The sequence below is a fragment of the Podarcis raffonei genome, chromosome 12 (genome assembly GCF_027172205.1).
Source record: "Podarcis raffonei isolate rPodRaf1 chromosome 12, rPodRaf1.pri, whole genome shotgun sequence".
NCBI lineage: Eukaryota > Metazoa > Chordata > Lepidosauria > Squamata > Lacertidae > Podarcis > Podarcis raffonei.
Window position 1 is genome coordinate 53,495,550 of NC_070613.1, and position 27,399 is coordinate 53,522,948.

The 27,399-nt window shown below is 41.2% G+C and overlaps 1 protein-coding gene and 1 long non-coding RNA gene across 2 annotated transcripts in view; one reads left to right on the forward strand and one right to left on the reverse strand.

Annotated features, from left to right (window-relative positions):
• BBS9 (Bardet-Biedl syndrome 9) overlaps nt 1-26,707 on the forward strand; it is a 227,777-nt gene extending 201,070 nt beyond the window's left edge. The window contains exon 22 of the mRNA XM_053409546.1: nt 21,388-26,707. Coding sequence (XP_053265521.1) covers nt 21,388-21,428 — 41 coding nt within the window. The 3' untranslated portion in view covers nt 21,429-26,707. The remainder of the gene's footprint in view (nt 1-21,387) is intronic.
• Nucleotides 4,000-10,453, reverse strand: LOC128423935 (uncharacterized). The gene is made up of 3 exons (XR_008332898.1): nt 10,374-10,453; nt 6,497-6,582; nt 4,000-4,789 (listed from the first exon to the last, which is right to left on the reverse strand). It is a non-coding gene; the product is annotated as an uncharacterized LOC128423935 (long non-coding RNA).
• Nucleotides 26,708-27,399: the final 692 nt, after the last annotated feature.

Below are 27,399 nucleotides of genomic sequence, written 5' to 3' on the forward strand. Positions count from 1 at the left end.
GTGTAGCCTAAATTACCATTCCAGGAATTTCCTCAGGACAATAAGGGCAATGCTTCTCTCCAACTGCCATTGAACCTTCCCAATTAAATGGACAGAGTGAAGGACTTTGAATGCTACAAAAGATGTCCATCCCGCTGTGATGATCTTTAATGTATAACTTCTGGGCTCACTTATATTACTGGCAAAATTGAGGTATTACTGGGAAATTTCTGTGCGCCTTCTTGGAATTGAGACCAGATGACTTCTGCTGTATTATTTTAGTTTTAAAGAGGCTTCCTCACAACTTCATTTAGGGAAAACTCTTTACTGAAGATTCCGGCTCAAACAGCAAAGCCCTTCTGGGTATTTCTGAACTCCATGAAAATGAGAGCAGGTCTCTTCACAAATCTTTTCCATTCATGGTGGCAGTTTTCACTGGTCCTCACTTGATCACTGTACTTCGCTGGCTTTATGGAGATGTTTCTTAAAGGGAGATGGTTGCTCGGGATACCAAGGCTTCTGTGGCTACGGTTATAAGACGATTCATCAACATAATTGATACGATGGCCCACCCCATCGTGAAATAACAATAGATTAAAACATGCAAGCAAAACCTAATTTCAGCATGAAATATACACCAAATGGTTTGGCTACAGTCATACGAACATTAAATTTGGTTCTTGAAGCCCAAACAGAGAAGTCTAACATATTTCCAGAGTTGTTTGGATGTCCATCCCACTTCAGGCTTCCTTCTTGGTGTGAGTTTTGGAATGTCCCCTCTCACACACAAACTGTGCATCCTATTTTCCTGCCATTTAAAAGTGGTGTTCAAAGGTTCTGGGGGCCAATAGTTCCCCATCTAGATTTCTTGAGAGATTTGCTGCTCTAGGGTATATGCAATCCCATCTCACCCCTATCCTGCCTTTGATCTGCTGTCCTCTGGTTTGGGACAAGAGCTGGGGCTTCCAGCTGTCTTGTCTACCTTTGTTTTCCTTAGCAACATTTGCTGTGCTCAGTATGCTTGAATATGGCTGATGGAGCCTCAGTATGAGAAACGTTTGACGGCCCCTGGTCCAAGACTCCTTGTTTTTAAAAGTGTTCTGCAGTGTGAAACTACCAGTGCATTATTTTGAAGACTAATAGCAGTATTTGAGGGCATTCTATACACTGGACAGATCATTTGGAAAGAGGACTTTCATGTCATTATGATTATTGCCATTAGTGAAATGTACTGAATGGAGTGAGCTCCCATTAATATTCTGTATTCCCATTAATATTCTGTAAACATAGAAGATTAAATTGCTGTTTCCATCCAGCAGCAAATTCCTGCCTACAGCATGCTCTAGTGATAAATTGAAATTCTGCATTTGTCAATTACTTTGTAGGAATTTCCTTCCTCGCAAATGCCCTTCTCTAATTTTTTCCACCATGGTAAGATTTATTATCTGGTAAGACTGGACAAAAGTACATGCTCTTTTTCCTTTTCTTTTACTCCTTCCAATGCTGGTACCAGCGTCAAGGCTCTGTAGAGCACTAGAACGACCAGCTAGAGCTGATTAACTCCTAGCTCAGCTCACACCGTGACACGTTTCCTAAGATTTCTCTTAGGAATGTACCTCTCTGGAAGTTGTTGTCATGGAGTGTAGACTGGTATATTATCCCGGGGTGGAGAATTGGATCTGGCCGCCAGGTCAGATCCTTATTTCATATATCCCCTGCAGGCCAAGTTTGACAGGTGGGCAGGGTTGCTCAGCTGTCAATCGCCTGACATCACAGTGATGTCAAATGCCTCCTTTTTGCTCATGATGACAATCAGCTGATGGTCTGGGCTTAGGTGCTTTCTGCGCAGAGCTATGAAAGCTTTTGGCAATCAGCTGATTGTCAGGACCTGCATACTGCTGCGCACAGAGCTTTGCCTATAAGCCCTTTGGCCTTGATCCATCTTTATCTGCCCCCAGCTTGATGTGCTGGCTGTGGCTTGGCTAAAATGGTATCCCATGCCATTTTAGGAGGACAAACAAGCCTACTTAGGCCCACAGGATGAAAATTTGCCGTCTCTGTGTCAGCCTCACATCCACCCTGTGAGGTGGGTGAAGCTGAGAGGTGGTGACTTTCCCGAGAGCACCCAATGAAGACGAAGGCCGAGCAGGGATTAGAGCCTGCGGGGACTTTTGGACTTCTTTGCCAACCGAGTGCACACAGCGACTGGGGTGTTGAAATAAAAGGCTGCCTGCAATAGCTTTGCTTATTTTTATTTTTGAATATATAATAATCAAAAAGCTGCAACTCACCACTGCACACCAGCTCTATACAAAACATCTGGTCAACTTAAATACAGTTTTCAAATAATCAATTACCCTATCACATCACTGCATTGGGTTCAGCAGGTAAACTCCCCCTCTAATTAGTTAAATTGTCAAGAGACCACAGGTGTGTTGAATTGTCAAGAGACCACAGGTGTGTTGAATTGTCAAGAGCTCACAGGTGTGCTGCCATGCAGATCAAGACTACAAACACACACCTGAGTAGCATCATTGACCACCTCAATATTAAGAAAACCCAACAGGGACAAGAGAGCATATGGCTAGCCAGGATGCCTAGAGCCCGGTTCCATTTTTTCATGTTTGTGTTTATATTTACTGTTACCCGCCCTCCTTTCTGATTAAAGGAGCGAGAAGTCTGCCAGTAAATCCTAGACTTTTGCCACTGTGGTAGGTCTCTGGTGCATTTCTCATTTCTTTGCCAGTACACATCTTTGTGCATGCCACACAGTGAGACTGTGGCATTCTGCTGGCATCTGCTGGCCATTTGCCTTGTTCCCCCACACTGGTCTTGGTCTATCCGGTCATGTTTCCTGGTTCCTGTTGGGCCTTGGTTTGGAGCCAGGTGGTGCTTATAGTGACTTGTTTGGCTTGCTATTCATAGCAAACCTCCATGATTTCTTAATTAGCAGGGAGGTGAACCCTCCTACCTTACACTAAAAATACTGAAACAGAATATTCAATATGAATCTTGCATGTCAAACACTTTGAGGATATGACTGCAGGCAGGCGGTTTTTGTCTTGCAGATTAATATTTCCAGTGTGCAAGACTACTTCTTTTGGAGGTGGCTGTTAAAAAGAAAACCAAAGGGCTACAGAGTGTTGCCTTCTTGCATGGATTGTTGGCCCCTGCCGACCAATACAAATATTTATTCAAGGTTTAATATTGCATATTTTGACCTTTAAAAAGAACACCATTACATCACAGGCGAAACATAGTCATTGACAGAACATTGCAGTGCTTGTGTGGGAGGGAAGGAAGTCCCCCTTTTTGCTGATCAAAAGAACAAGGGGAGGGGGCTTTCTGGATGTGTGTGTCTTACGTGTTGTTAATGGTGTCAATGGCTCAGGACCACAATACTTCAAGGACCACCTCTTTCCATATGAATCTACCTGGACCCTGAGATCATCTTCTGAGGCCCTTCTTCACGTGCTGCCTCCTCGAGAGGTCCAGAGGGTGGCAACACGAGAACGGGGCCTTCTCTGCAGTGGCTCCCCATCTGTGGAATGCTCTCCCCAGGGAGGTTTGCCTGGCACCTTCATTATATACCTTTAGGCACCAGACAAAAACGATCCTTTTAAACCAGGCCTTTGGTTGATTTTATTGACATCCTATGCCCTTTTAAAATGTGGTGGGTTTTTTTTGGGGGGGTTGTTGTTGAGTTGTTGTTGTTGTTTTGATTGTGTATTTTGTGGTTTGATTTTGTTCTGCAAACCGCCCTGATATCTCTGGGTGCGGTATAGAAATACTACTACTACTACTACTACTAATAATAATAATAATCCTGCAGTCAGTAGGGTTGCTACCCGTCCCTAGAAAAATGGAATCGTCCCCTTCTAGGACAAGTGTCCCCTGTCCAGTTGGGACTTCAAACAGGACACGCACCCCCCCCCATATTCAAGCTCCTCCTCCTCAAAACTGCCTGGGCAGAGGGTGGGTATGGTGCTGGGTTTACATGTTCAGTAGCTGCGTAGAGAGAGTACGCCATCTGTGATTTTGTGATAACTGTTTCTTTACAACAGCAGCCTTGGAAAGAAGCAAGCCAATATAGGGACAGGCAGCATTCCTGTTAAATAAGAACTCAGTTGACCAGAACTCCCTCTCTGACCAGAATTAAACCGTTTCTTTCAGCCCTTATTACTACCATCTTGACCAGGCAGTAGGGCACCGTGACTCAATCTAGGAATGTGAACTGGATATTAATGCTAACTAAGGACAACTATCAAAAAAAACCTAGAAAGGTCTCTTCACTTTACACAGCACAGCAGTAGCAAGGGCACAACAGTAGCTCCCATTTCACTCCCCAGTTTTCCCTTTAAAGAACTAAAATAGGGTAGCAAGAGGACTTTTTGCATTATTTGCATTATGCTTAAAGGTGGCATTCCTCTGTCCTGTCCCAGCCATTCATAGCCATGTGTAATGCAACTTCATGAGTGGAACTCCCCTGAGATGCTGCACCAGTGAGAATATCCTGCGCGTTCTCTTGCGCAAATGTAACATCGTGATTTTTAGCAGTGGTGGCTCATCCTCTTTAAACGGAGAGCTACATTTATGCAGTGAGTTTTGTGAAAGTGTGTATAGTGAGAACTGCAGTTTTCAAGGCTGCCTTCCAAGTTCCTTTCCCATCAGCTAGTCTATGCGATTTGAAAACATTTTCATCATTCATTATTCATTCCAGTTTTAGTACTTTTTAAGGAGGGCAAATTCTGGAACAGTCTTGGAGCGCATCACAAAGACCTTTTGGCCTCAGGGAACTGGAGCAAGAAACCTGTGAGGGTGACCGGTAAAAAAACCCTAAACCAACAAACAAACATTTCATAAAATTTATACATTGCTTGATTGTAAAAGAAAACTTTTTGTAACGCTGTTTACAAAAGATAAAATAGTAAAACTGAGAAATATTTACAACCCAACTTTAAAATACTAAAACAGATGAAAATTATGTCATCTTTCATGTAGGTAGGCTTGTCTAAACAGGAATATTTTTAGCCGGCACTGGAAACAGGACATTGAAGGTGATCTCGGGATTATGTGGCACCTGTAGTAGGGCCAAATATTTGTTTTAAAATGAAAAATGCTAGGGGCATCCTGGCATCACATAGCATCTAGCAGGGATCCAGTTAGTAGAATAAAATTTAAAACAATATATTTGGGGGGTGGGTCTTAAGTGGGCTAGTAACAGCCCATGGGCCCCAAGTTAGCCATCCCCGGTTTACAGCTTTGCTGTAGTGGATGCAACAATTCTCAATAGCTCCTATCTATCCTTTGGATGTAACAAGATTTGTTTGTACTTAGAAAAATTTGGTACAAATCCAACAAAAAATTCAAATCTGTTTATTTTTCTTGCATTTCAGATAGTGTCTATTTTCAGTCCTGGAAACACAGAAATTCAGCACTGTTAAATTGCCCAAAGACTCTAGTGTTTTCAGTTTGTTTGAAATTGGACAACACATAATTTAGCCCACTTTAGTAGCCTGAGTAAAGCAAGGTCATGGTAGCATAGAGGCTTTATTATTTCGGAAAAAAATGAAGTTTATGGGTGAAACAGATCAGAAACACTTGGACTGAAACTCACCTGCTTTCAATCTGCTTTAATAAACACTGCATTTACAGTACAAATATCTCCCAAAGAAATGCTCTTGCTTCATGTTACATGTAGGTGAAATACTGGATGCTTTTTGCCTTTTCACCTACTGTATTTGTGTACACAGAGAAGTTTTAGCCCAATAAAAATAAAATAAAGGAAATGAATCAATTATATGATGAGGCCATTCTTAGTGTAAAATTAAGCTGCTGGAATATTTTGTCTTCGAAAGCCACCTAATTTTGGTTCTTGTGTTCGTCAAGCTGTACTTCACTTTATCACTGTGGAAGCACCCTAAAAATTCTTTGTCTTTATGAGTAGCTGGTGAAAATTATTATTTTGTTACTACTCTTACCTTAGATTCAACTAATGCGGCAGTTATATATTTGTGCACAAAAATTCATGAGGGGGAGCAAGCGAGAAACACCCTGTCATCCCAGAAATTCTTCCACACATGTGGAATGAAATGTGTATCTGAAGAAGTGTGCATGCACACGAAAGCTCATACCAAGAACTAACTTAGTTGGTCTTTAAGGTGCTACTGGAAGGAAAAAAAAATTTTGTGGAATGAAATGTGTGACTAGCAATCCATTCAGTGTCACATCTATTGGAATGGACAGAATAGTAACAGATTCAGACTCTTACATACCCCTTTTCTGTTACAGTAAGCCCACAACGTAACACACATTTCACTTGGGCACATGCAGCTTTACATGCATGGCAGTTAAAAAATAATAAAATAAAAAGGGAGCGGGAAGTGGATAGACGTCTGGGGAAAAAGACTTTGGCAATCCCATCCACCCTTGAAACCCAATGAGTTTTGACTATACACAATTTTGGCTTTAGGTGTAATCCCCGGGAACATAACCCCTGCATAAGTTGCATGCTTACCATATTACAGCTTAGTCAATTTTGGCTGTACAAAATCAAGAATGAATTCCTGAAGTTGAGACCATAGATGCAATAAGCTGGACAACCTGAAACAGCAAGTATACCTGTATTTTTCTCAAAGGCATATTTCCCCATAAGCATACTTTTCCCTGGAAAGAGTAAGAAATTGCTCAAGACCCTCAAATAAGCCCCTTCCTACAGGGTATCATGAAAACTGTTAACTAAGTCTTAAACTATTGGCTCTTTACAAACCTAGACCCTGGGCCATCCTCCTTTTTATACTCCAGCCTGTTTTCCCTTCTGCAATGGGATGCCTGCCAACAGCTATGGCTGGTGGCCCAGCTGCACCTCTGTAAGGACACAGGTAGCCTAACTTCTATTGTCAATGCTCTAGGTTAGATTACTGCAATGTGTTGTGCAGGGGGCTGCCTCTGAAGATGGTTCAGAAACTTTAGCTGGCCAGGTTCCTCACCGGGGTAAGATGGTTTGAGCATATTACATTGATCCTGACCCAACTGCACTGGCTTCCAATTAGTTTCTGGGCCCAATTCAAAGTGCTGGTTTTTAACTATAAAGCCTTAAACTGCTCGGGACCACAATACCTTAAGGACCACCTCTCCCCATAAAAACCAGCCCAGGCCGTGCGATCATCCTTTGAGGCCCTTCTTCATGTGCCACCTCCACAAAAGGTCCAGAAGGTAGCAACATGAGAGAGGGCCTTTTCTGCAGTGGCTCCCCGTTCGTGGAATGCTCTCCCCAGGGAGAATCGCCTGGCACCTTCATTACATATCATTAGGCGCCAGGCAAAAACATTCCTCTTCTCTCAGACCTTTGGCTAATTAAAAAATCTATGGCCTTTTAAACTACCGGTATGTGTGGGGGGGGTTATTGTAATAATAATAATAATAATAATAATAATAATAATAATAATAATAATAATAATGTAATTACACATTGTAAAACCCGAGGAATTTATCAGGACTTTTATTCAAGGTACCCCATACAAAGCTTGGGACTTGAACCCAGTATTAGAAGATGTTGATGCGGGGTACATCTGCAAGGAATAACACCCTTCAACTTAGAGTAATTTCAGGAAAGGACCATGTGAGTGAAAAATTACTCTCATGGTGGTACAAGTGAAGCCTCATAGAAGAAAAGAGGCCTTGTGATGAGGTTTGGCTTATCCCACCAAGAAAGAACTTTGATATTTAGTTGTGATGAAAACAGCTAGCAAGCCAGAAGCCAAGGTTAATAAAAGTTTTGGAATTTCAGAGAATGGTTTAAGCCACAGTTGGAATTATTGTTATTGCTGCATTAAATCAGGATCCTCAAAATGCCCGGAGTTACTTTGACTGATTAACTGAAGTGGCCATGAATGAGAAAACTGTGGTGATTTGTCAGAGTGTGGTTTCAAACATACGGTTAGGTGTGGCTGTGGCCAGCACAGGCAGACATTGCTTTGGATGCTGTTGCAGATAGAGAACAGCATTTTTTATAAATATATCTGGTATTTTCAGAATCTGGCAGATCTGAGTTTGGTTTGGATATCTCTTATGTGTCTTGGCAGGCGTATATATTGCCGTGTCCACAGAGCAAACTTCATTAATGGCTGAAGTAACACCTACTGGTGAGGCCCATTCAATCAGCTACAGGCAGCTATTGACTCATGGCTTCAATTGACTCATATATCACTGAACTTTGTGACCACTTTCTGTTCCCAGCCCCAGTGCCAGCGCATGTCAGGATTTGAACACATGCTGACTTTTTAAATTAGCCTTTCGAACAAGGTGGAACACTTCTACTCTGACTTGCAAGCTGATGAGAGATTGCGCATTCTGTGTCAGGGATGATCAAAAGCTATTATTCATTTAATGTGCTAATTATATTATTATTTTGCTTTAAAAGTAGCTGCCTCCCTTAAGTTCTTCCTTTGTGTGTGCACTGCCTGTGGCAGTTACCGCAGCCAAATGCAGAGCCCAGCTGGTTGCTTCTTCTCCAAACAAGCCTGATGTGAACTTCCACTGAGGACCATCTCTGCTCCCCAGAAAGGGAGGATAGGCTCTGCAAACTGTGCACTAAATCCCCATACCTATTGGAGGCTGCTGATCTGATCAACAGAGGGAACTGTGGCTTGGGACACTGGCATAGCTCCTTATGATCTTCCTGTCCTTGTTATTTTAATCGTTTTCTGTTCATCTTTTCCTCAGCCACTTGTCTCCTTTACTTCTGCAGGCCTCTGTGAGTTGATATCTTACTTTAGCTTTAGAGGCCAGAAAGCAGACAGATATATACTATTCATACTGTGATTTAGAGTACTGGTCTTCCACTGGTGGGTTGGGACCCATTAGTGACCTTAGGTGGATCGCAAAAGGAACACGGCCACCATGCAAATATATGGTAAAAAATTCAAGAAATGGATCCCCAATTGCATGTTTGGGTTGAAAGTGGGCCCTGGATCTGAAAAGGTTGAAGCTACCTGATTCAGAATGTCAAAAACCTTGGGCGTAAATTATGGGTGTTTTTAATTATATTTTGGATCGGTTTTATCATTTTGTAGGTCATAAGCCGCCTTGATATTCTTTGTGAAAGTGCATGTTGTAATATTTAAATAAATCCTTTTATTATAGCCCTGTTACCGTAAGTTCTTAATATCCTGAAGGGCTCAGGCTGAGAAGCAGTTTGCAGAGCCTCAGACAAGTTCATAGGAGACAATGGGGCAGCCTTTTGGGCAGAAATCTAAGGCCCTATTGAGCAGGAATAGGAGGCCCTTCTAAGACCAGTAAACCCAGAATCTGAAATGACCTAACTGTAACACTTTTAGCAGAGGGGACAGTTGTGCTCGGAGTTTCCTAATTCCTAGCTCAGTCTCTTACCCACTATGCTACTTATCCTCCAGTTGAAGCTGAAGAGTATTAAAACCGTCTGCTAATAGTTGACTCTCTCAACTTCCTTTCTAAAACGATATTTTAATATTATTATTGTTTTGCTTTATACAAGACAACAGAGTCTCTAATCGCAGTCAGTCCTTGCTGAGAGGAACAACCTATAATACATGAGAACAGCAGCAGGAGGGAGGTCTGGGTCAAACGCTTTGGGGGCTGCTCCCTTTGCTAAGTTTTGATACTGTATTTTTCTTTGGGATTGGCCATCATCAAATCCGTCTCCATAATGTAGCTATGTACATTTCTTCCTGAAATGTCACCTGGAAAGATTCTAGTGGCGCTTTTGGTGTTCTGTGTGAACTTTGTTGTAAAAAGTCTCCTGCAGAGAATGTCTTGAAATGCCTTGTGTAAAACCAGAAGGTCCTCTGAGAACAGTTTGGAGAGCTGAGAAAAGCAGTTCCCAGGGAAAGAAACATTTGAAACAGCACAATGCTGTGTGCAGCCAATATGCGACATGGTTATTTATTGCTTGGTTTCAAGTCTAACTATGTCATCAACTTTTATACAAAGCTTTTTAAAAATATATATATGAAGTAATCAAAACTTTTCAAAAATGTTTATTAGCTCATTGATAGTAAAAGTGTAAATATATATTTTATTCATCCAGTTACTCATTTATTTTAGGACTCTTGCTGGTAGCTGCATTATTTACTGGGCTTTGATCAGAACTGAGTGAATCCAAAGTGTCCTTTTGCTGCTGTTCTTTGCAAGTTGGGGCTCCGGTGCGATAGGTTTATATTTGTTTTTGCTAGAAGGAAATTAAACTTACTGTGCATAAAATTAGGGCGGCATTAAATATCAGTGATTTTCATTTCCTGAAGTGAAAATTAGGGCTGTGTTGAATAAGCCCAGTTTTAGTTTTCTAGTTGAAAGCTGTGCTTTCAGGGGACTTGGAAAAAAAATCTCAGAAATGCTCTACCACTGAGAATGTTTACCTTCATGTTGGTTCACAGCCATTGGGTCCAGATATTTTTCAGTTTTCCTTTGCTTCGAAGTGTGTTCCCCAATATGGCATCTGAGAGATTCTCTGCTCCTCTCCCACCCTCAAAAGACAAAATGCACTTTCAAGCCAACAATTTAAGTATTTTTCCTGCCTTTGCTTGCTGCTCACTTAGTGCTGCTACTTGAGACAGGGTTGTTTTCTGTTCTGCCCTGTATTTGTGCCACGCAGAACAGTTTCCGTTCAGCTACATTTCGTCTTCCACCAAAATCCATGTTATTTGCTGTCTGCCGCAGCAAAATTACAAACTGCAAATTGGTGGGGGGGGGGGACATAATTAATTACATATCATTTATGGATTGAAAGCAACAAAACCAGCAAATACTGATCATACTAGCTGGATTGATTTCTGTTCCAGGCATGGGATGAATATCGGGACAAACACCAGCAATTTCTGCCCCCATTTCTGTTTTCATTGGAATTGTTCGACATGACCACTTGGCAGACGCTGAACCCCTGCTGTTAACCTGCTAGGCAGTGGCGTTGCTTTTGGATTTACATGTAATATTTATTGCATTTATATAGTGCCCTTCATCTGAGGATCACGGGGCACTTTGCATTACAGAAACACAAAAATACATAACATAATAGCAAACAAGACACTACTGTCCCCCAGTTTGTGAGCATGTCTGCATGGAACTGGTGGAGCAGCAGAGTGAGTGCCCTACTTCTTGTGGCAAGGAAAGTAAAGGCCATTTTTATTATTCTTTTTCAGAAGGGGTTGATGAAATCCAGGCAGAATCAAAGGAGGCAAGGAGAGCTCTTCTAGTGTATAACTGTAACCTACATAGCAACAGGTTTTCAAACAGTTGAAGTGGGTCCACAAAAAGCAGCCATAACCTATGTCCAACTCAGTATACACATGATAGGAAAAGGCACAATAGCCCACCAGAATGCACAGTAGCCCATCAGTTGTTGCAGTAGAAAGCCTGTCATTCAGTGCTTTGAATAAAGAAGAATTAGGATTTAATTTTAAGAAACACAAACGGATATGTGAGATAATAATTTTGAATGCCTTTGTGAAAACTGTATTCTACAGGGATGTGTTACCCACACTTTTCTCACACCTTTATGTCAATTAAAGCATGTTTATGCTTGGATCATTTGAGTGAATGAGAATATCACCTGAAAAGAATTTATGTATATAATTTGCCATTTCACAAAATTTCCAAATTACCAGCTAGAATCACTGTTTCCAAATTCACAAGCATCAAGTCTCTTTGTTCAGCCATGCTTTGGGCTTCTGCAATAACCGGGCTTATTTCTCACCAGATCATGTAAACGGATGAAAGTTTTACTGTTCCCAAGCATGCTACGTCTACTAAAGTTTTACAGTTTCCTTTGCCCATTAGAAAACCATACTGCATTTTAAGATGTTACTTTCATCCCTCCCAAGACTTATTTGCAGCCTCATTGACTTCAACCAATGGTTTTCTAAGCCAATCATCAGATAATTGTCAGAATTACTTTGCAGGGGGCTGGGCTCCAGTTTTATAAAATGTGTTCAGGATCAGTCAACCTCTGATAAATCCTTAGTTACTTCAACACAATTAATTGCATGTAAGATACTGAAATTGTGGCATGGGCTTCCTGCTCCTTGAATTGTGGGTCTGATTAATTTTGCTCAAAGATATAGGCATACCTTAGCCCTGACCCATTTGGCAGTCTTAAATTTAGCTATAAAGGAGTTCATAGTGTAGCAGAGAGCAACCTCCAAGAATTTATACACACACACAGCGAGAGAGACATCCTTTTACACTGCAATCCGGAAAACATTTTTTATTTTGCATTTAGATGCCATAATTATTGCCTCATATTTCAATTGAGAAATCTAATGTGTTCATAAATTCAATCATCTGTGCATACTAGGAAAGCTGTGAGAAATAAATACAGCTGTAAAAAGCTGTTGAAGTAACTTCAATTTAGCATTGAATATTTAAGGAAGGAGTCCAATATACACAAACCATGTTCCTTCGTAAATATAAATAAATGAATGCTTCCTGATTGGCTTATTGAAATTAACAGCTTTGCCATCTTGCAGTCAGTTGATTCTATAAAATGATTACAATCAGTGCTAAGTTAGACGTTGAGAAGTTCATTCCAATGTACATACTCGTTTGAATTCTGACAAAATGAGTTACACTTAGGGCAATCCTAAATGAGGCTGGGGATAAGCAGAGCCACCTCTATCTATCCTGCTATCTTGCTGATGAGGATAGACAAATTGGAGTATTTTCTTCTTCTTTTTTACTGTTGCGCCAGTTCTAGGCTGGCTGTGATCTGCCCCACTCCCATGGAGGGGCCATCCACTTAATCCAAACCCCCTCTAGAAGTACTGATCAGGGAGCTAGAGTTGTTCTGTTAGTTCACACTTAAATCCATCTTGGCTGTGAGCCCTGGAAGGCCTGCTCTCTGCCTTACATGCCTTTTCCTATCTGGCCTGGGAGGGCAGGGCCTGGACTGACTCCAGCTACAAAAGTTGAGGCTGCTGAAAAGGTCAGAGACCATCTTGGCTGTCTCTTAGTGCAGACTCAGATCATCAAGCCTGACCTTCCACAGCTGCCGCCTGCCATGGACCAACGTTGGCAGCAATAGCAGCAGATATGTTAGATGCTTATGATAATAAAACTCCCATCAGCCCCAGCCAGCATGGCCAGTTGTCGCAGATGTCATGGAGAGCATCAGGTTTGAGAAGGCTGTCTTAGACCAAGTTTCTTCAACTCTTTTGATCAAGCCCTTCTAAATTTGTTTTCCATTCTCTTTTCCCTGCCCCGACAATCTATCCCATAGCAGAGCAAGCAGAACATGCTTTGCTGGCATGTGCAAAGATTTGTGGAGCAGGGCAGTGTTCTAAAACTGGCATTAGAAAAATGAATGGAACGAGACATCTCTGACCCCTCTTAATACCAGGAAGATCGCAACTTTATGATTCCGTGAAGTACCATTAACCCCAAGAAGCAGCTCTTCCCAAACCTGGTTGGGATAATGAGGCCGATAAGACTCCTCCATAAGGCTTGTCAGTGCCCTTGGAGAGGCATGTTTTAGCTGATACTCCTTCCTGTCACTTTGCACCCACTTCCAGGCATTCTGTGAACTCCAAAATTTGAGGATCACTCTAGGAAACCCATACGTCATCTTTGCATGGCCTAGCACTGATTCCTAACAAACAGGATAACCAAAAATTAACATACGATAAAATGCAAACCAAAGTGCTGAGGCTTTTCCTCTTACTTTCATGTGACTTTTCTGTTCTTTTGAATAAAAGCCAAGAGTGACATTTATCAAGAGATTACTTGCGGGAGAAAGGTCTCGGAGCATTTTATAAAAAAGCACACTATAGGTTAAAAGCAATGTGTGAAACCCAAGATTGGAAAATATGACATGAAAGTAATTTTCCCTGGCTATTGTTTTCAAGCACATTCCCCCCCTCCAAATCCCCCAGTGCTTCCTCCTCTCGACTTAGGCTCCAAAGCAAAATGTCATCAAATTGTAAAACGTTATTGTATATTATTTCCAGAGGCGTTTATGGAAAGCTTGAATATTATTTTATTCTTCACACTATAATAGTCCCTTGTTAAAAGAAGAAACGGCACATTTGAAGAACACTTATTCACCAGTGGTTAGCAAGCACTGATGAACCTGCAGACCAGGGGTCAGCAAACTTTTTCAGCAGGGGGCCAGTCCACTGTCCCTCAGGCCTTGTGGGGGGGGCTGGACTATATGTTGCCATGATTCTGACCCACATTTTTGGCAAAAATCCTTATTGGGACCAACCCCAACGTTGCCCCAATGTGATTTTTTTTTGGGGGGGAGTGTTCCCTCATACACCCATGCTGCTTCCTTTGCATTTTACGCATTGACAGTTCTTATTTCTCTCGTAAGGCGGGGTGGGGGGCTGAGCTAAGCACGCCAATCCTGTCAACCCTGGAGAGCGTGTGCACATGTGTGGGTGAAGGGAAAAGCTGTTGGCCACGCTAAGTCAGGCCGGCGCTGCTCAAGCAAAAACGTTCTTTTCCCCACGTGAAGGAAGATGAGGCAGCAGCGGCTATTTACCTTTCCATGGCTCGCACCGTGTAGCTAACAAGTGGCATCCTCAGCAGTGTGCAGAACTGTTCTAGAGTGCGGCCGCCCAGGCGCTCCTCGCTTCCTGCGACAGGGAGCACCGCTGCCACAGACACTGGCGGGCATCACTCCCAAGGCGCCTCTAAGCCCCTGCCGCCGCAACTGCCCTTCCTGAGGTCAGTTGCCAGCAGCTCCATGGTGGAAATCCGAACTGTGGCTCCTTTTCCCTTTTCCCCACCCCGAAAGAAAAGATTGCTGCACGTGCGACGGATGGAGAAGGGGCTTGTCTCGAGCAGCCGCCCGCCTCACTTTTGACCCCCAAGCTTGGCTGAGTTGCAAAAAGCATTGCATGTGTGCGCTATGCTGGCTGCCTGGATTCCCGGACCGTCTGCAGACCAGATCTAGAATCATAGAATCATAGAGTTGGAAGAGACCACAAGGGCCATCGAGTTCAACCCCCTGCCAAGCAGGAAACACCATCAGAGCACTCCTGACATATGGTTGTCAAGCTTCTGCTTAAAGACCTCCAAAGAAGGAGACTCCACCACACTCCTTGGCAGCAAATTCCACTGTCAAACAGCTCTTACTGTCAGGAAGTTCTTCCTAATGTTTAGGCGGAATCTTCTTTCTTGTAGTTTGGATCCATTGCTCCGTGTCCGCTTCTCTGGAGCAGCAGAAAACAACCTTTCTCCCTCCTCTATGTGACATCCTTTTATATATTTGAACATGGCTATCATATCACCCCTTAACCTCCTCTTCTCTAGGCTAAACATGCCCAGCCCCCTTAGCCGTTCCTCATAAGGCATCTAGAAGGCAATCGGGCCTGATTCGGCCTGTCGGCCTTAGTTGCCGACCCATGCTGTAGATGTTCTTCAGCACTTAACTAATGTGTAGCTGTTCCAAACTGGCTGTGATAGGATAATAAGTATGAAGGCTGGGATTCCAAGAGCAACTTGGTTGTCATGTTTACTATCAAACGCAATAAGGTTTTCCACATAAGCAGTTTTCCTATCTAGTGGCCCAGTTTCTTTTTCCAATCCAGGCTGATAGATCTTCTTCCTTGTAGAGAGCTTACAACAAAAATGAACCAAAAACTCCCAGTTTTGTTTCACAGTTGTATTCACAGACTGCGGCGGTGAGGGGACAGTTTGGGAAATGATTTCAGGGGTGTGGGACAAGACTTATCTGGGGAAACAGACTTCGGGGGGGGGCAAGAGAAAAGAGGCATAAATCCTGCAATGTTTGGGGGCAGAAGAGTATCATTACATTTGCAAAGTTAGAGGCTTACCTTGAAAAGAGGAGGATTTGATATCCCACAGCCTTTTCCCCCCAGATGTCGTTTTGCCACTGCCGCATATTCCCCTCAAAATGCATCTTTTGGATGGGTGCCGTGTTGTGATGTAGCCATTTTCCTGGGCCATGTTGGGGAAGAAAGTGCTCCCCGGGTGGGAAAGAGAGGCCACTGGAGCTGCGAAAAAGAGCACTGCTGCCAATTGCAGCAGCAAAACTAAGTATTAAAAGGTGTGGGTGGGAGAGCAAGCCTGAAACCCTGTTTTTCAAATTAAGCCCACCCCTTTTCCTGGAAATTTAACAATACTACTCCCCCCCAAAAAAAGAGGTAGAGAATTTGTCACATACCCTTTATTGTCTGCCCTTGAAGTAGCAAAAAAGTTAATTTCTTGAACTTTTGGCTCAGCTTGTCTCCAAGCAATCTAGATCTTCTCTTACCCGCCCCCCACTGATTGTGTGGGGAAAGAGGAGCCCTTGTGAGTCACAACTGTTGTTGTGTATCTCTACTGCAATGTATGAGGAGGCTCTTCGTGCAACTGATTTTTCCTTGTGGCTGTACATGTGGGACCAAGAAATCTTCTCATACAGCCTGTCACTACTCGGGTTTTCTCATCTTGCACTTTGTAACTCTTGTAAAACAAATTTATCCCAGCCTGATTCTAAAATGTACTTCTCCAAGTTGGATCAATACCTTTAACGTTGGTTTCACAGTGGCACTGAAGAGTCATGACAGCGTTTGAGACTGGAGTCAAAAAAAGAACAATGCATCTGTTGAGTCATAAGCAAGGTTCTACCAAAACGGAATTAGCATTTACCTTCTATTGTTTCAGTACAAGAAGCCTATTGCTATGTAGCATCTCCATTTATTTCTGTAGGGCGAGAGCTAGTGCTTGTCTGAACACTGCATCCCTCCACTAAAATGAATTGCGAAGCTCCATGTGTGGATTGGAATTTCTACACCTGGAACAGATTGCTTAATTAGACATCGGTATTCAGTGCTTGTTGTTTCAAAATAAATCCAGTTATGCAAGGAATGAAGCATGATGATCTTTGTGCATATTGTGTGAGAGCTAATGTTTGTCGGCTTTGTACTTATTTGATTTCCCCCTTCTAAATTCAGTTACTATATTGTTTCATATTTTGTCTAGTTGACGTTTAGAGAACTATTCTCACATTACCTGTAGGTTTCACCTGCGATGCAGGCTATTCTTGTTAGCACATTTTTTTGGGAGTATATATTGTTCACATAAAGGAACATATGCAATTATAATGAGTTAAAAGGAGTATTAGCAGCCCAGCTCAGACTGCCAGAGGTTACTTAGATTGGTGGCAGGATCTGTCCTCTTTAGCAAGGAAGCCAAGAGTTTTCAGTTGTGATGTATAAACTGCAGTCGGCCAATGTGAATGGAAAGCTCTTGTAACTCGCATCTCTTTAAGAGGTGTTGTCTCTTCTTGCAGACAGATGCTTGGTTGCTGCTCTTGCAAAAAGCAATCGTATAAAACTGTTGGAAAATGTTGCCCTCAAGGTAATTCTCCCCTGTAGTTTTGTCTGTTGGTGAGAATAGTTGCTTGCCTCATTAATGAAGGAGGCCAATCTGATACGCCTCTTCCGTTAAGCAACCAACAATGAACAAAGTAATTCAACCAATATAGTGTCAATTCTTCTTGTAAAAAGCATAGGAAAGAATTTTTTAATTATATCTGCCCCTCCATGCTTAAGGGTATTCCGTTAAAGGAATCTGGGGGTGTTGATCTAGTCCGAAGCCCGGCTGGGGGCTAGGGCCTTGACACGACCCCGACGGGAACACCAGAGGGAGCTTGAGTTGGTTCGCATCGACAGGGCTCCCCCTACCAGTGGCTTACCCTTACCGGACTTCCTGCACAACGAGCAGGAGTCAGATATAGTCAGGTGCAATCAATGTCTAAGCCAATACCGCTCACATTCTGTAATTCAATAAAGTTGTGGCCAAAATTTGCCCAATAACTTAAACCTAATATCTGTGTCCTTGTGTGAGTTATTTACAACGAGGGGGTGGCCGCGGGGTCTCGGCATGCAATAAACAAAGTAATTCAACCAATATAGTGTCAATTCTTCTTGCCAAAAGCATAGGAAAAAATGTTTTAATTATATGGGGCTGAATGCTGCCATCTTTGCTTTTTTTTAGCCAGTGGTTTCGCCACCTTACTGTACATATACTGTCTTTATGGGTCATCATCTCACTCATTAGTTAACCTCCCACATGAGGCAACTTGCTCCTTCGGTCCTGGTTTGAGTCGAAACCATAGTTTGCCCTTTCATCTGAACCAGCAAACAGTGGCTTGCAAATGCGCTACCATCCAGGATCATTATTTATAGTGTCTTTCTGACTATAATGTAGGAAGTACTCTCACCTTACACCCTCAGTATAGCTGTAGCATAGACTTATTCTAATACAAAGTGTGCTAGTCAGGTCACGTCCTCCATTAGTGGTGTGAGCTGGGTTGAGGGCGCAGGAAGAGGGTGTTTAAGAGGCAGAAATGTCAAGTCATTAGCTGGTATCTGATACTCTGGTTGCTTTATAACTGGACTTGCGTTTGCATCAGTTCATGTTGCTCAGTTGCTTCGTTTGAAGATAAATGTTCCCAGCCTTAAGGTTATGGTAGGAAGATCTTGAAAGAGGCTCTTAAGAAATCTTTGCTTAGGCAGCCATTCTGTAAAATGAGCACAGAAAACATACAATCAACTAATCCAACAGAATGCCTACGGAATTCTACACATAGCAAAAGGGTATAGTAGTATATTTAAATTTCTTTGTGCTTTGAGGCTTAGAAAGTGCATTCCAGAAGTGAAGTGAATACTTATTTAAATAAAGTGTTATAATTTCATACACACACACACACACACACGCACGCACACACGCACACACGCGCACACACACACACCCTTCAGCATTTCCATACAAATTTCTTCAGAATACCCTTCCTGTGCATTTGCATTACTTGGGGCCGATTACAGCAATTAAAAACAAAGCTATCCCATTAAAAACCAAAAATTATCAGCAGATAAAAACATTCTTAAATTTCTGATTTACAATCCTATTTCTGTCACCTTCATCACACACTTTAGACTCTTGTTCTTTTCTTATAAATTGAGATTAGGGATCAATTGCTTACTCAGGATGGGGATAAGAAGGAGATAGTAGCCAGGTTTCTGCAACACACAATGAGGATTCGTGAATGTTATACATTATACAACATTAACCTAAGTGTTAGATATGGGTTTTTGATTAGTGCTTTACTGAACCCTTCTGGAATCTTGTATATATGCCAATAAAGGTTTGAGAATGTGTCTCATATGGTCACATAACTTGGATTGTCCTGGGGTCAACTTCTAAATTGCAAAGTTTCACATTTTACTTGGGGGTTTTGTTTTCTGCTTCTCTTTCAGACCACAAGTTGATGAACTCACACTAGTATTGTTCAGCGGGCCCCAAATGCTATTTCAGCTTGTTCCTGTCCGAAGTCTCTGAAATAGACATTTTTTGGCATATGTTCATGGGAGAAAGATTATATGTAGAGAAAAAGGAAGCTGGGTCTTCCCACCTAAAATGTTGTTGTTGTTGTTGTTGTTGTTGTTGTTGTTAAGTGATTTTGAACAATAGATGCATTTTTAGAAGATCATAATTATCATAATAATTGTAGCTTAAGGATTCTGGGAAATTTGCCAGCTTGCCAATGAGATACCTAATACATAACTATATACAATTCATTTCCTTTAAATAAGGCCCACCTGCACAAGAATCTTGTTGTGATTGAAACATATTATTTTTCAGAATCAAAAATGGTTGCTAAATCTTCCCTTAGAAGGGGATGGCAGAAAGTGAAAATGTCCCAAGAAGTGAAAATACTTGTGTCAGAAAATGGAGAGAATTACTAGAGCTCTTATTTGAGTTCCATGTTTCCCCCCTCGCTGTATAGAATTTCTAGAGAGCCCTCAGGTGATAACTGCCATTGATCCATCATTCTCCTATCATCAGCTAGTTTAATAATAATACCTTTATTGTCAATGTACAACCTGTGTACAATGAAATTAACTGATTCTTAATCATTATTAACATCATATATTTCTCTTGAGAAATCATAAATATTGGAAGAAAAGAGGCTGCAGCAGCTCTCAGATTTAATTTCATGCAGTAGCCATCTTCCAGTACCCCTTCCTTTTTAAAAGGCGCTTTGCCATCATTTATCCAGGCTGTGTTGTATCCTTCTTTCCTATGCCATGGGCCTGGTGGTCACAGGAAATTTGGGTCTCGCTATTTCATTAGCCCATTAAACCATATGTAGTTTGCTAAATTCTAAATCATGTCTGCTGCTTTTTTTGTTTTTATATTTGCATGATTTTAAAATTGTACATTTTGATCATTTGTCTGCCTTGTGTAGTTTTAATTATATTGTAGCTTTATTTTTACCTGCCTCCATGAGAACAGTAAACAGAATACCAGTGGATTAAAGAAATGACTCAATGAATGAATGAATGAATGATGCCATTTTCAGCAAATGCGCCTCTCAAATATTTGTCTTCTGGATTTCAAACTGATTCCCCCCCACCCCAGCAACTTTGTCTGTGTGTATGTGTGTTTTCATTCTCTTGATTAGTATTTGTGGTTTTTCTCAGTTTATTATAATCTGCCCTTTTAATTAACCTACTGCTTGACTCTCTCTTCCTGGCCATTAATGAAGTTATTAAATGAGACAGCATCTTATGGTGATCCCTGCAGCACCTCAGCGTGTGCTAACAGCACAGAACAAAAGAAGGTCCATCGCAAGATGACCTTTGCCAGTCCAACCCAACTCTCCACATGGTCCTTTTAATTGTCTTTTGGAAAGCAGACACTTTGGAGAAAGGAGCCTCAGAGACCCTGGGGGAATTAATGCTCTTGCTGAGACTTCATTGCTTTGGTCTTTTGTGTCCCCACCGTGTTTTTCCACTGAGCTGCTGCTCTTGATTAGCCTTTGAGGTGCTTTGCATCTCTCTCTGGCTCTAGATCCTCTGTAAAGTTTGTTCAGTTTCTTAACAACATACCCAGCCACTTTCTCATGTGACCAAATTCTTAAGAACCAAAAAACGACAGAGAAGTTGGGATGAAGGAATTGAAATCTGAATTGAACTATTCACCATTTATAGATTCCCGTTTCTCTTCCAAAGGCTGCTTTATTATTCCCCCTCCTTGCACCGTCAACATAAAAGGCGGAATTAATGGAGAGATAATTTTAAAGAAACCATCTCCCCGACTAATGGGTTGTTATAGACAGTCCTCCCAAGGTGTCGGCCAGTTATAAAGGAACAGCACTTTAAAACTATGCCTCTGGAAAGTTTATTCGTTCTCTTATCTCTTCTAAGGTTAGGTACACTTGGTCAAAGGGGCATAGAAGAACTGAAGTGCCTCTGTAATTTGCAAAGTAGTGGAATACCAGGAAATTAAATTACTGGAAAGTATTGACTTTGGTGATACTCAGGACTTTGGCAGGCAATAGAATTGCAAGGTATTAACATCAAGGCTGCTAGGTATAACCACATTTAGACATAATCTTCTTTTTTTCTTTCTGTTTCTCTCTAGATTTGCCACAGGATGAATTACAGGAAGCAGAAAAGCCATGAAAAGCGCAAGAGAACCCTCAGGAGGATTTTTAAAATCTGTGCATTTACAATCCAGCAGGAACAATTTATTTTCCTCTGTAGTGAACGCAACCAACCTCAAGAAGGAAGTCCACTAACAGTGCAAAATGCTTCCAATTGCATCCAAGCACCTGGCTATCCCTTACTTTGACACACTTTCTTATTAACAGGTTCTGGACCACTTACCAAGCAGTCATATATGTATGGGGTTATAAGTGCTCTTTAGAAATTCTGATGCTCGAACAAAGACTTTATATACCAAGAAATGCACGTACGCACACAAGCATTTCATGCGTATATCTCAATTTTTAAGCCTCTCACTGCCCAGTCTGACTTGAGGATTGTTAATTTTGCCCTAATGTTACAGCTTTGATAAAAGTTAACAATCTCCCTGTCCCCCTTCAGCTAATGAACTAGGTTACTAGACTTACCATTTAATATCCTCAATAATACATATTTCCCTTTTCCGGCTCCCTCCTGATGTTATTCTTGATAGTAAAATCTTCATACCTGGCTTTTGGAAGTTCTGAAACTCAGGGATATAAAAATGAGACTAGTTTAATTATTCATTTATGTCTCAACCATATATTTTACAGAATTTCAAAATCTGATATACATCTGGCATCTTGGTGGGCAGATTCAGAGAGTGGTTTGATTTTAACTATGTAACTTCATTTCTCATATCTGCCAGTCTCAACTTTCAGGGTTCAATCCTAAAATGTTGGTGTTTGGATATGAAATAGCAGATTTCATACAATCTTGAGTTTGAGAGTTGCAGCCCTAAAAGGTCAGGTGTTGGCTCTAAAATTGAGTATTTTATATACGATAACATGCACAAGAAAGCATTTGAAAGGACTAATGACGTCAAGATGAAAACAGGGTTAATTCAGGAACATGTACCATTGTGTGAAAATAACTCAGGTCTGGCTCCAACACTACATGCTTTAATTAAGGCATATGCTTCTACTTTTGTTTTGGTCCAGCTGGTGCACCACAGATTACAAAATGAACAAGCCACTGAAAGTATCACTCAAGGATTGGGTGCAGAGATAAGCACTACCTGACCCACCTCAGAGTAAGCATATATTGTTGGCAAGGACTAAGTTATGGGTAAAATACAGCCTGTTAATTGCTTTAAAATAAGCATATGCTTAACTCTTCCACTGAAATAAATGGGACTTAAATATACTTTATTCTGGCTGGATCATGCCCAAAGTCATTGTCATTTCCTTCCATTTTGGGTCCTGTGAAAAATCACTACGTGACTACCATTTCTCATTGTAGAATTTTGTCTTCTGCAAAATTGGGCACAATTCCAATTCATCTTTTTCTTCGGCCTGTGAATACTGGAACAGAAAGCATCTCAGTCTTATCTTTGTCAATTTGTCTGTAAATTGGCTTGTTTTGAATGTTCTGCTCAACCCCCAGCATCCACTTCCTGTTTGTGTTCAGTCAGATTGGGGTTAGGGTAGCCTATTTGCTGTGGCTGATTTAGTATTCGGCGGAAGTAGTGCTATAAAGTGAAGTTGTATCTGTCCCACTTTTTGCTAACTTCAGTTTTTTCTGGTAACTCGCATTGTAGCTGTAGACTCTTGGCTAGCCAGGTGCCCATATTTAGGTTTCTGTTTCTCTGCCCATAGAGGCCTTTGGGGGATGTATTTGGGACTAAGCCCAAATCAGTGGTGCAGATTCGCTTAGTGTTAGTTTGTGCAATATTACAACCTTTGGATTTGAAGTCACAGTTCAGCGTTGGCCGCCCCAGATCTCGTTCTGATGCAGGAGATTGGTTGGTTTATGGCATCAACACACTTTGGGCAAGCTTTTATTTGTGTGTCATATCTCTTTAGATGCTGCTTTGTTCTCTTCCTGCTGCTGGATCTTTGTTTCAACGTGGCTGTCACAGTTTAACATGTCTTTCGTGGTGAGGGCCTCATCCTGAGGGTGTGTGGGTAGGACCCAGATTTTAGGCTACATTCCTTCCTACGCATTTTCCTGCAGGAGAAAGTTGGAAACTCATGAAATGGACCTGTTGTGTATTAACGGGAAGCACGTGTGTGTGTGTCTTTCCCTGTTTCAGGGACCACTGAACATCCAGGGGGAACTAATCAATTCCCTAAGCTCTTCAGTTTAAACATTAAACACAGTTCTAAAAGCCTCTTTTGTGGTCACAGTTCTCTTCCAGATAATTCTGATAAAATGTCCTATTTTGCCACTCTTTATTGTTGCATGTGATGGCGTGCCTGCGGTTACTTTATTTTTAAAAATGATAGTGGTGCTTGATTTCTTCCTGAGCAACTTCTTTAGAATTTTAAATGTCATTGTTTTTCAGAAGAATTAGGTCAGTGTTTCACAGAAGTACCGGTAAAAAATAGAATGAGCAACTGAAACCAAAAACACTCCCCTACACTGCGCTCCAGCTATAGTGGAAAGGACAGGTGGACTTGGGGAAGAAAAGAGGTCTGTTACATTGGTGTCATTCCCCTGGTGTGGTAGACCTGGGTCTGGGCTTTGAGTTAACACTATGTGTCTGAACATTCCTCCATATTACCCCGTGTCAAAGATACTGTGTCAGGGAGAAAATTCCAGTCTAGCCTTTGCCTTGATATCAAACTTCATATATATAGAAAGGCTTTTTTGTGAGAAAGTTTGCCATCATGAGAGACTCCACTTGCAGGTTGAATTGTTGCCACTTTCATTAAGACCATTGCAAAAGAGGCTAGGGTCAAGCAAATGCTTTGCCCAACTTCATATCGAAAGACTAGAAGCAGAACTACCAACTTCCATGATGTTCAAGTCCATTTTCTCCCCAGGAACAACTAATGCAGTAATATATCCCATAGCCACAATTGCCAGCAGAAAGCTCCAGATTAGAGATCGGAATATCCCACGCCCTTTTAACAATTAAAAGCTGTCACCAACATGGAAAAAGGGGTGTCTCCCCGCCTAGGGATGTGGGTGATTTAATGTTGCAAGCTTTGTGAGAAGATGTAAAAATAAAAATCCTACCTCAGCTGGGCAGCTAAGCCTCTGCATTTGCATGTAAAGCAGTGGAGGCGATCAGACGATGCGCAACCATTTCCTGGAAAGGTCTCACTAGCTCATTCCACTTGTAACCCTAAGCCAACCCTTGGTTTAACACAATGAGCAAACGTGTGGGTTCCTGGAATCAAGATCGCAGCCTCGGGTCCCCTCCCTTGGTCCTGCTGCAGACATGCTACTCAGGACCAAACTGTGGCTTAGCTGAGTGTAACTTGTAAACTGGGTCACCACCTGTGATGGATATAGAATATCTGTAAAACAGGCTAAGTTGGCTGATTCTGTAAAGTAAGAGTTTGGGGCTTTTAAAAATGGAAGCAGGCCAACGGAGACTCGGTTTTGTCACATACATATCAATGTTAGTTTTCTTTGATTCTAAGCATAAAGTTAGTGAAGCGTGGTATGGAATTTCTATTGAAATTCAGGAGAGTCCCTTAGGAACGTTTTACTGTTCTCAAACATTTATGACAGGTATGCACAAGATGTCCTCTCTGGGTGGGACACCAGTTGTGTATTGTGAATCCTCGGGTGTTTGGTCTAAAGCACCTGCATTTATGGCCCCAGCTGGACTGGATAACAGTATCTGTAAAACAGGTGGAAGCCTTCAGTACATGGTTGGTGTAGCACACCCAAGGGCCACAACTTGTGCAGTCTTGGCTTCCGATGTGAATAGAAATAGTGTGAGAACACCAGGCAGTTACAGAGTTCCCATTCACATCAGGACAACATACTAGGCAGAACTACAGTATTTATAAAGAAATAAAGAAAATGCGAATTATTCATGGATAAAGTATGAGTAGTAATAACACATGGAGGTCTTTTACCTTTTTGATAAGATGGAGCAATTAATTACATACACGAGTTCATTTAGGAGGCAGGAGGCAGTGCAGGTGAGTCACCATTTTCATTTCCCTTGGCTGTGTGGATGAAAGTAGCTCAAAGGACTTTGCCATTTGTAGCATAGATAATAACGTAACAGAATGCCCTCCAACTTAATATCTGTTACAGTGTGATCCTCTTGACTGCCAAAAACAGGAAAGTCAAAGCCAAATGTGTTTAAAAATTAAATATAAGCCAATTTGCTCATTGGGTGGAGGGTGGGGGCTGCTGTGCAAAAGTCAGCACCCATGTTTCTGAACACAGTGAAGAAAATACTGCTAAGTGTGGGACTCTGAAGCGATATTAAGTTGGTTACATAGCTAATAAAGAGGTCACAATCCTTAGTGTAAATTGAATTTTCTTGTGTTAGTTATTTATATTTTCAGTAAGGGATAAGAATATATTTTTAAAAAATGTTCATTTACAATCAGACAAGCTTTAAATATGCAGAATGGGTGTTAACGTCATCAACTTATTTAAAAAGTATCCTCTATTTTTATGAGATGCTTGTACCAAAACAAATGTTTGTCTTTGTCAAATATATTATAGGCATATATAAATGTAGGAATTGTGAGCAAAGTGTTTTATGTTCTAGCCAATTCATCGCAGATGCTAACTTGATATAGTTTGAACTTTCTACCGTTTTTCAAAAGTATTTTCTAACTTGCATCCTTCAACAAAAATGTCCAATTTCGATTTCTTTAAAGAGCTGAATATTATGTAGTCATTGATTGCTGAAGAATATTTGTCCAAGGCTATGATCCACAGAGCAGGTAAGCATGCAAAGTTGCATCGACGTTGGCTGAGTTATTTAATGGCATGAAAAGCCTATTCCACAAATCAGTTAAATCAAAACATTTAAAATGATGTTATCTAAGTTGTGGAGGGAGATGAAGGGAGGTTTAAGAGCTACTATACAGCGTTCTGTTATTTGTGGATTGTGCTATAATAACTATTTCTAGTCTGCCTTTCCATTTTACAGCTGTTACTAACGTAAAGCAATTCATTTGTAGACAGAACATGGACTTGTTACATTGTCCACAATTCTGAACTACATTAAAACCTGCAAATTGTTTTTGCTATTTTGCTATCAAAATAGTATTAGGCAAAGAGTAATACATGTCTTTTTCTATTAGATTTTATTTCAATAATACAAGGTTTCTTATTGTCATCTATAGTTCTGTATTAGGTGTACACTTGTTATTTTTGTTGTTATATATGGAGAATAATTTACTGCCACAAACCAAAGGATGTTGGGCGAGGATAATTTTCATGTTAAATCTGTAAGTAGAAATATACCATTATTTATGTACTGTGCTAAATAAAATATTGTCTTTATCAAAACAGCAATTTTTACACATTTTTTGAAATGGATTTATTTGCCTCTGAAATCTTTTTAAATTATCAGTCTTCTGCAAAAGCAAAAAGTAACTAGAGATAGTTTGTTGAATGAGATTTGTGGTGCATCTGATTAAAAAAGTTTAAATAAAAACATTTTACCCTACCTTTTTGAAGGAAAATTGCCTTTTGTTCTAGGTGACTTGAGGGTTCAGGATTTGACTATTGTGTTAGCAATACAAAGGAGTTCCTGACTGATCAAGTGGGCTAGTTACTGGCTGATAGTGGCGATGCCTTATCTCTTATTGTTTGTTCAGCCATTATCACCCTTAGTTAAGCATGGCATGTTGCTAGCTGTTGCTGTGTCTTTATGGCAGGCTGACACCAGCATCCTGTTTGAGCTGCTGGCTTCTGTTTCAGGGATCAAATGTTACATCCAATTTCTTGTAGCCTTAACAAATCTATGCATCTGTGATTAAACTCTTGTGTAGTTTATTTAGCAAGATCAGTTCAAATCTACAGCACCTAAGTGACACAATTGAAACATGCTTTATGACCAGTTTGGGGGGGAAACTCTAAGTTTGTTTGTAGTTCTTTACCCAATTTTTTTTAAGTACCGAGAAGAGTCATTCCTGGGGAAGGGTCATAGTTCAGTTGTGACACCTCCAGTTAAAAGTCTTTCAGGTAGCAGAGCTGGGGA